The sequence below is a fragment of the Haplochromis burtoni genome, unplaced genomic scaffold, assembly GCF_018398535.1.
Source record: "Haplochromis burtoni strain Fernald_Lab_line unplaced genomic scaffold, NCSU_Asbu1 Contig_121, whole genome shotgun sequence".
Taxonomy (NCBI): Eukaryota; Metazoa; Chordata; class Actinopteri; order Cichliformes; family Cichlidae; genus Haplochromis; species Haplochromis burtoni.
This window is the reverse complement of record NW_024582482.1, coordinates 1,744,988-1,754,521: the sequence shown is the minus strand read 5'-3', so window position 1 is coordinate 1,754,521 and position 9,534 is coordinate 1,744,988. Positions and strand designations below refer to the sequence as shown.

Sequence of the window (9,534 nt, the reverse complement as noted above, 5' to 3'; positions counted from 1 at the left end):
ATATTATCAACCTACACAGGTCTAAATTCACAGTGAGCCCAAACAATAAACGGAAAAATGATGCAACAGGCTGATTTGTTTTGCTGAAACTTCATTTCAGCCCCTCAAAATGGTTCTTAGTAGTTTGTAGACTCCCATGTGCTTATACGCATGTCTGGCAACATGCACATGCTCCTAATGAGATGATGGATGGTCTTTGGGGAAATCCTCCCAGATCACCAGGGAATCACTGAACACTTAGACAGTTGAGCTGCAAATTGGCAGCATCGGATGGACCAAAACATAATGTCCCAGAGGTGTTCTGTTGAATTTAGGTCAGATGTGTGTGGGGGCAGTGAATATTATCAGTTCCTTCATCCGACAGTAACTGTTTGCACACTCTCATCACATGAGGACAAAATGGTTATGTGCCAGGAGGATCCAAGGGCCCAATGCTCCAGTTTAGGGTTGACAATGGGGCCAAGGATTTCAGTTTTATTTCTCATATGCAAGTTAGCACAGGGTCAACATTTTAATAATAAAATGTATTTGACGAGCAGCAGACAGTCCCTCAGCGACAGATAGAGATCTCTCATTCCTATAGTGTGTGTGTACACCTAATGGCAGTCAGGGTTCCTGTTGTTAATTTCATTAATACAGACGTGGACAAAATTGTTGGTACCCTTCGGTCAATGAAAGAAAACCTCACAATGGTCACAGAAATAACTAATCTGCCAAAAGTAATAATCAATTTTAAAAAAATCTATAAATCTTAACCAATGAATGTAAGATATTGCTTTTCAACCATGCTTCAACTGAGTTATTTAAAAAATAAATGGATGAAACAGGCCTGGACAAAAATGATGGTACCCACAACTTTATATTTTGTTCCACAACCTTTTGAGGCAATCACTGCAATCAAATGATTCCTGTAACTGTCAATGAGACTTCTGCACCTCTCAACAGGTATTTTGTCCCACTCCTCATGAGCAAACTGCTCCAGTTGTTTCCAGTTTGAAGGGCACCTTTTCCAGATTGCATGTTTCAGCTCCTTCCAAAGATTATCAATAGGATTGAGGTCAGGGCTCATAGAAGGCCACTTTAAAATAGTCCAATGTTTCCCTCTTAGCCATCCTTGGGTGTTTCTAGCTGTGTGTGTTGTCCTGTTGTAAGACCCATGACCTGCGACTGAGACCAAGCTTTCTGACACTGGCCAGCACATTTCTCTCCTGAAGCCAACCTTTGTGGCTTGTCAACATGTAGTTTGGCATATTCCAGCCTGGCTTTTTTATGATTTGTTTTCAACAATTGTGTCCTCCTTGGTTGTCTCCCATGTAGCCCACTTTGGCTCAAACGACGGATAGTGCGATCTGACACTGATGTTCTTTGAGCATGAAGTTCAGCTTGGTTCTCTTTAGAAGTCTTTCTGGGCTCTTTTGTTACCATTCAGGTTATCCATCTCTTTGACTTGTCATAAATTTTCCTCCTGCGACCACGTCAAGGGAGGTTGGCTACAGTCGCATGGATCTTGAATTTCTGAATGTCATGTGCAACTGATGGTCTTATAGTCTTTACCTTTAACATGCTTGTCTATGATTTACTTTCTAATCTCCTGAGACAACTCTTTCTTTTGCTTCCTCTGGTCCATGTTGAGTGTGGTACACACCATGTCACCAAACAACACAGTGACAACCTGGAGTCCTATATGTAGGCACACTGACTGATTACAAGATTGTAGACACCTGCGATGGTGATTAGTGGACACACCTTGGATTAACATGTCCCTTTGGTCACATCATTTTTATTCTTTCCTAGGAGTACCATAATTTTTATCCAGGCCTGTTTCATGCATTTATATGTTAAATAACTCAGTTGAAGCAGGGTTGAAAAGCAATGTTTGGCTTTCATTGGTTAAGATTTATAGATTTTTTTTTTATTTATTACTTTTGCAAGATTAAAGTTATTTCTGTGACCATTGTGAGTTTTTCTTTCATTGTCCGAAGGGTACCAACAATTTTGTTCTTAGTTTCACCAGCTAGACAGCGAGATAACGATGCTCCAATAACCAGACTTATTTTCCTTTTTGCGCTGATTTATTGAAGAATGGCCTCTGACCATTGCCTTCTCTTTGACCATCGTAAAACTGAAAGTACAAAATACTGTATTAGCTAACTAACATTGTAAACTAGCTTGTTACACTCTTACTGCAAGCTAACAAGATAAAACTTTCAAATGTACAAATTATCGTACCATTTTTACACAAAACAAAAGATAATATTATTTTATCGACACTCATACTTACAGACATATCTTGTCCAAGGCAACAACATTTTAAGGTCCGTATCAGCTTAGAACGATAACATTACGGTATCACTTTCCGCCATCTTTTATTTCTTCTTCACGTTCTCATTTTTTTCCTTTCCCAAAGTAACCGAACCCAAAGCAGCCACTAGAGGGAGCTCTAGGGCAGCTTACAACTATAATATCCGATTTAAGTTATAAAAGGCAGAACAATAGACTAATTTCTTGTTGCGTTTTGAGATTTCACAGAACATATTGACATAGAAAACATCAATTTCAATAGCAACATAAAACTGACCGTACCTCTGTGCTTTTGCGTAGAATCAAGACACGTCTGATTGTCGCTCCAAACATAAACATGTTAAAGAGGAACACCAAGCTGAACAGTCCCACTGTAGTTCCCATCTTTATATAGTTATTGGTTATATAGCATCTAAAAAAAAAAGGGAGTGTAGGTGATCCGTGTTTTAGTCTCTTACTCGTGAAATTAAAAAGTAACATTCTGTACTTCATAGAGGTGTTGTTGCAGATGATTTAGATACATGTGGTTAAATATACCAGAAACTCTCAGTATTTTAATTTTGTCAAAATTAGATGCTTGGTGAAACTGAGGTTTTGCTGCCTAATGTTTATGTTAATTTTGCAAGTGGACTCAGTGTAACATGCAGATTACAGAAAGTATGATTGCATATTATTTATGAATAAATATGAATTACATTGCAGTTTTGTTGGAGCTGTCCAGAGGGACTTGGCCATAAAAGCCTCTGTCAATGATCACCACCACTGACACAATGACTGTAGGAACACCTGAAACACAAGAACTGAACAGTTATACAATATAAAGCATCTTGAGGTGACTGTTGTTGTGATTTAGCGCTATATGAATAAAATAGAATTGAATTATTCTGATGATGATGATGATGATGATAAACAGCTTCATGCCTAAATTATTCCACTCACCCCATCCCACCACACTGAGTTTGAGCAGGTATCTCTTGATGTAGATGTTGAAGACTTTGACTAAGAGAAGGTAGAGGTGGAATCCCTCCAAGGCCATCCAGATGAAAGTGGCCAGCAGAGAGTAGTGAAGGGCAAGAGCCATGTATAAACAGAGCCCAGAGGAGGACACTGCTGCCGCTGCTTGATTGGGCAGGAAGTGTAGGTTGAGGAGGATAAGTGCAATCACGAGGCTGATGTGAACCCTCATAGAAACATCTTCTCTGACTTTTCTGGCAAATACAGGAGTTGTGATTCATGGTAAGTGACAACTTTCAAGCAGATTATTTGGTCATATTTTGTTTGGGAAAAAAATGGAAAATCCAGTAAGGAAGAAAGAAGGAAAGAGAATAAAGACAATACAAATGAGAAACGATGGGATTAGAGGAAAAAGATTAAAATAATGCAAAAAAAAGACAAAAGGATAATTGACAATAAGTGAGAAAATGCTGAAGAGTTGATGGGAGCAGGAGAGGAGGATGCTATTAGAAACAGGGAGGATTAAGTTTTGAAGGATGTCATCAATCAGAAAACAGATAATTACCTATTTGTGATGAAGAGAAAAACAGTGATGACGAGGGTAAAAAGAGACAGACTGCAGCCAATCAGAGTGATGTATGTTAAAATCTCCTGGTCTTTAGGTGATGGGGAAGCAGTGACCTGTGGAGAAAATGCACTTTCACATTATTTTGCAGCATCTCCATTGTGAGTTAAAATTCAAAACAAAAAGACACACAAAGTATAAAGAGCTGATGTAGATTAGAGAAAAATTACACAGATAAGATGGGGACAAATCAATTAAACAATGAACATTGGATGAGTACAGATGGCACTAACAGAGGAATAAAGATTACAGTCATGAGTTGTAAAGTGAGCATTTGTAGCAGGAAAAGATGACTATGTGGAGATTTTTGTTTTGGCATCTAGTGGTAGTATCAGGAATGATACAGATCAAGGGCATCTTTCTATTTTGACAGAGTATCATTTTAAGCATGCAGTAATGTTAGTATCATGAAAGTCACCCCTCATTTCTTTGTATTTAGCTTCTAAGGATTCTTCTTATAATTTTATTTTAAACTAGTTTGTATCATTGTTACTAGCAGTTTGTTGGAAAACAACAGTTTTTTTTTTCCCATTTCTTCAGTTCATCCTATGAAAAATGGCAAAAGTAGCACAGGTTTAAGGGCATTGAATAATATATTTGCACCAACAAACTGATTCCAAACAAGCTTTTAGCAAATACACTATTCATGTTCCTAAAGTTAATCTAACTTTCAATTTATGTTTTTTCCTATGGGTCCCAAACCATATAGTTTTGTGACCTTGATCTACAACATACAAATGAAAAGGAAAAAAGAGATTAGGATGGGTAACAGAAGTAAAGAAAGAAAAGTACTGTAATATCGTTAAAAACACTCCAGGGTTGAAATGTTGAATTTCCAAGTTTTTCAGTAAATGCTCTATAAATCATTAAAATAATCAAAGTTAGTTTAATTTAGGACGTGATTTCTTATGATGGTTAAACTTTGAATTAAAGGACTTAGGAACAGATTAAATTCAGTGAATGTCTTCCAGTGTTGGGCAAGTTACTTTGAAAAAGTAATTAATTATAGTTACTTCTTCAAAAAAGTAACTGAGTTAGTAACTGAGTTACAGTTTGCCTTGAAAAACTATTTACTTTGCCTTGTTTGGTATCATCCTTTTTAGCACAACCTCACGTGTCTGAATTTAAAGTTATGTTTTCATTTCGACATACTGTATTAACACAACTGATCTACAATCAGACAAAAAACAAAATCCGAATAGAAAAAGTTAAATTTTTTACTGTAACAACCACAAACATGTTTAATGAATCGTATTTCATAAATTTAAATGCAAATATAAATTGTCAATTTTAAAATCCTATGCACAAGTTTTGCAAACAACAAAGTTATTTGCAGCCATTTACCTTTTACCTTGATTTTTTTATAACCATTTCAAACTATTAACATAACAATCAGCTGTTCTGCATTGAATAAGATGCCACACAAATTATTTGTGGCACTCCAAATATTTCTGTCCACTACAAAGGAGAACATCACAGCCTGTTACCTGCAGGTCTGAGAGCAGCAGGTATATCACTCCTGTTTTCTACCTATATCATTTTTGATTGGTCGACACATGGTGCATTTTCCACCAACACGAAAGGGCAGGTTTTTGTTTTTTTGGGTTTTTTTGGTAATAAGCAGAGAGTGCTTGCTAGCGCTGTCCTTAGACAGTAAATGTAACAAAACTATTGATGAAAAAAAACACGCGTATATATTAGGCTGCTAGTAACGCCGTTACTTGTAATGCCGTTATTCCCATCACTGATGTCTTCACAAAGACAGAGAAACACATCTGTGTTTTTATGTTTGCCTCTCCACACACACAGTGTCACTACTGGGGAAAAAGTAACACAGAACAACTTTTTACCGAAGCATGAGAAACACATAGTCAAACTATGTCAAACTCAGCATGAACGTGTTGGAATATTAGTAACACACCTGCCAACTCTGAAGAAGATCAGAAAATGGTTGTTAAGATAAATGAAGAGAGATTTCACATTTTATTACTGAGGTGTTTGTCAATATTTTGTTGATGAAGTATCATTTAGTCTAAAGACACATAATTCTTGAATTAGACTTTTTATAATGAATATGTTGACTCCTACCAGGAGCACAGCAAAGTATGTGAGATGGTCACAGGAACAGGTGAGATGATTTTCACCACGTGTCCATAGGGTAATGCAGCCATCCTGACTGAAATCTGATAAGTCAAACAAAGAGATCAGTTATGCATAAGATGCTATTACATCCGGGTCATATCAGCGCATCTTTGTGATTTTGAGAAAAACCACAAACAACAATGACTCCGGTTTATAAAATAAATATTCATGTTAGACACTAATGATAATGTGAAGCTTGGTTACTCACTTTTTCTTGACAAGTTAAAGAAGTGGCATAAGGCGTTTTGGGTTTCCTGTGTCACAGAAATATTACATGTTAACATGTTTTTATTACACATACCTAATTTATGTGAATTTGTTGAATATAAAATATATTTAATAATATAATGTTAACAGGCCAAAATAGAGTAAATGATAAAATTCAGAAGCAGTTACATTTATTTTCTTGGTAAGGTTGATGGTGATGTTGACACGCTGATGTAGTCCTGATATGTTCTTGCCCTCCACACTCAGGCCAACCAGTGCTTGATCATACACTTCATATTGGGATCCTAAAATCCTCTACAATAAAACACAAATTCATCAGTTGGTTTTCACATGAAAGATTAATCTAAGCTTTGTCTATTCTGAAATACATCTACCATTATTTGCATCATATTTAAAGGTGTTGTTGATTTTTCCCTTAGGCATAAACCTTCTTACATAAAACTGCATATTAAATTGTATTTACTGTAATCACATTTTATGCATTATTGCAAAGAGCTAAAGAGCATCTATTTCTGCACAGTTGGTTGAATGTGCGACATCCTGATTTGTAAAATATTACAGCCTGTGTGAAAGCTGAACTCTTAATATCTCCATATATAAAAACAAAATGTAATGTAAAAAATAATGGTAAATGGATTTGTTCTTATATAGCAATTTTTTACTCTGAATACTCAACATGCTTTATATTCACACTTTCATTAATAATCAGTTTCATTTACACTCATTAATACTCTGATGGATACATCAGAAAGCAACTTGTGGTTACTATGTGCCCAACGATATTTGGCTCACAGACTGGAGCAGACCTGCTCTACCTCCTGAGCTACAGCCACTGGCCCCGTTGTGTGTTTCTTCTTATCACTAAAATTGGAGCGGCTCCCAAAGGGGTCTTTAAATTTAAAAGCTCAGCATTAGAAAAGTTTACAAACTAATGCACTGTTACTCACATCCTCAGCATTTTTTAAATAAATAAATGCACTATTATATCACTAAATTAAACATTAAATTAATGTTCCTGTGGTGAAAACGTGGAATATGTCAATGTTTTCACCACAGTTTACTTAAACATTAGCTCATTGAGTCATAAGGTATGATGTTGAAAACAAACTTATGTCATGAGGGTCCTCTATCTGCATGATTTACAAAAATTTACAGACAAAAAAAAAAAAAAAAAAACAAAAAAAAAAACCCCACACACACTGGATATAAAATAATTTTTTAAAGGCTCTATTGGTGGAGTTTTCCTTTAATCACTAAAAGCACTGTATGTGAGCTAGTGTTTGATGGGAAAATTGCTATTAAATAGTTTTAAATAATCCTGAATACACAGCATAGTAAAGGATCAGTACAAAAACAGTTTCTGCACACTAACAATACAATACAGCACCTGTGAAGTTGACTGCAAGTTCATATTTAGAGTGATCATGTTACGTCTGGCATAGCAGACGTGTGGAGTTGGAGAATAGACCCAAGATGCAACTTCTGATGAGAGTGAGCTTTATTTTATAAGGTGTGTGAAAACAAACAGAAACGGCGAGGCGAGAATACAACCTAAACTGGAAAAACTAACAAAACAAACCTGAAACCAAAAACAGAGCTGCAGGGAGCCACCGAGAGAAAACATGAGATGGCGGGAGATCACGCAGATGAACCAGCAACACGCACGAAAACACAGGGCTTAAATACACACAGGGCAATCAGGGAATGGGAAACAGGAGGGAAACGCGGCTGGGATTAGTTGGACATAACGAGACAAGGGGAAGCGAAACTAGAAACACTGACAAGAGGCACAGACCTTCAAAATAAAACAGGAACTCACACATGCAAAGCCACAGACTAAGAAACATGGACTTTACACAGAGGAATACACAGGCAGAAATGACTAAACACTAAACTGAGGAAGAACAGAACCAAAAACCAAAGAGCAAGAAAACCAGAACCAAAATACATCACAATAATAGAAAACACAAAACGCTGGGTCAAAAGACCCAGGATCATGACAGATTATGCAAAATGGAATTGTAACAGAAGTACTCCAAAAGAATTTTTAAGAACAGCATAAAAATTTTTAAACTGAATTTCAAATTCAATTATTTTCGCACTCATAATAATTTGTTGTGTTTCTCTTACTAGTATGATGTGCAGAGATCAGAGCACAGTCCATTTGAATTCCTTGGTAAAATTATATGATCGTAACATGAAAATGATGCATTTTAACTCTGCTGCTCTACCAGTAATACTAATAACAACAATCCACTAATTTTCATATATTTCCAGGCAAGAGAACATACTCCAATAAATAGCACTATTAAATCACTGAGACCTGAAGTGTCTACAATTTATTTCAATATAATGCAGAGATTTACTAGAAAACATTGGGGCCTGGCATTCATGTGGACTTGTTACTTGAGCACCTTGGTGTCACGGTCTGCAGAGGCTGGACCGTGTGTGGGAGTGGAAGGATCCAGGTGCAGACACAGACGAGGAGACAGTACTGAACTTGAAATGAAAAGAGAGCCTTAAACCAACCAACAAAAACCCCAACAAGGACCCCAGACCAAACATGAGCAGAGAAAAGAAAAAAAAAAAAAAAAAAAAAAAGGTCAAGAAAGCATAACTTTGAAGGTCCAAGGTACAAAGTTCAAAACAAGATGGTTCTGGAGGTCGACCCGGAGGTCAGCGAGACAAGAGTCCATGAAGCTTCCATTCCAAAGGTTGACCCGACGGCTGACAACGAAAGAGTCCAAAGCACAACTGCTCCTGAGGCTGGCTGCACGAAAAGCAGCGGCGACGGAGGCTCAGGAGGCTGTCTATGACACCACAGATGGCCTGAAAAGTTGCCACCGACCATGCGGTGCTGGTACGTGGCCGCCAACCATGCGATGCTGGACGTGCATGGGCCAGATGGCAACGGATCAGGTGGTGTTGATGGTGGCACTGAGGGCTGAACGAGCCCCACAGACCCTCCAGCATTGGCAGATGGCTGGACAGGCCCCTTGGAACCTCCAGCTGGCGAAACATGAGGCTGGACAGGCCCCTCAGGCCCCCCAGCTGACTTGACCTGATGCTGGCTGGGTTCTCTGGCTGGAGCAGATGCAAGGCCAGATGGTGTGGAAACCTCTGGCTGAGGCGAAGTTAGCTGGATCTCTGTGAAACGGACAGCCAGCTCGGGTTGCCTTTCAGGCTCCGGCAACACATAGTCTATTGTGGGCTGGATGGGCTTGCCTGAGCCCTCGGTGAAAGTTGCTGCAGACTGTGGGGACAGCACGCACGAGGTCTCAGTA

At 37.9% G+C, this 9,534-nt stretch overlaps 1 protein-coding gene across 1 annotated transcript in view; it reads right to left on the bottom strand.

Annotated features, from left to right (window-relative positions):
* LOC106633323 (adhesion G-protein coupled receptor G2) overlaps positions 1 to 8,811 on the bottom strand; it is a 33,744-nt gene extending 24,933 nt beyond the window's left edge. Inside the window, exons 1-8 of the mRNA XM_042223852.1 lie at positions 7,638 to 8,811; positions 6,419 to 6,544; positions 6,231 to 6,276; positions 5,969 to 6,063; positions 3,821 to 3,936; positions 3,241 to 3,509; positions 2,997 to 3,087; positions 2,584 to 2,713 (exon numbers count right to left, since the gene is read on the bottom strand). Coding sequence (XP_042079786.1) covers positions 2,584 to 2,713; positions 2,997 to 3,087; positions 3,241 to 3,509; positions 3,821 to 3,936; positions 5,969 to 6,063; positions 6,231 to 6,276; positions 6,419 to 6,544; positions 7,638 to 7,676 — 912 coding nt within the window. The 5' untranslated portion in view covers positions 7,677 to 8,811. The remainder of the gene's footprint in view (positions 1 to 2,583; positions 2,714 to 2,996; positions 3,088 to 3,240; positions 3,510 to 3,820; positions 3,937 to 5,968; positions 6,064 to 6,230; positions 6,277 to 6,418; positions 6,545 to 7,637) is intronic.
* Positions 8,812 to 9,534: the final 723 nt, after the last annotated feature.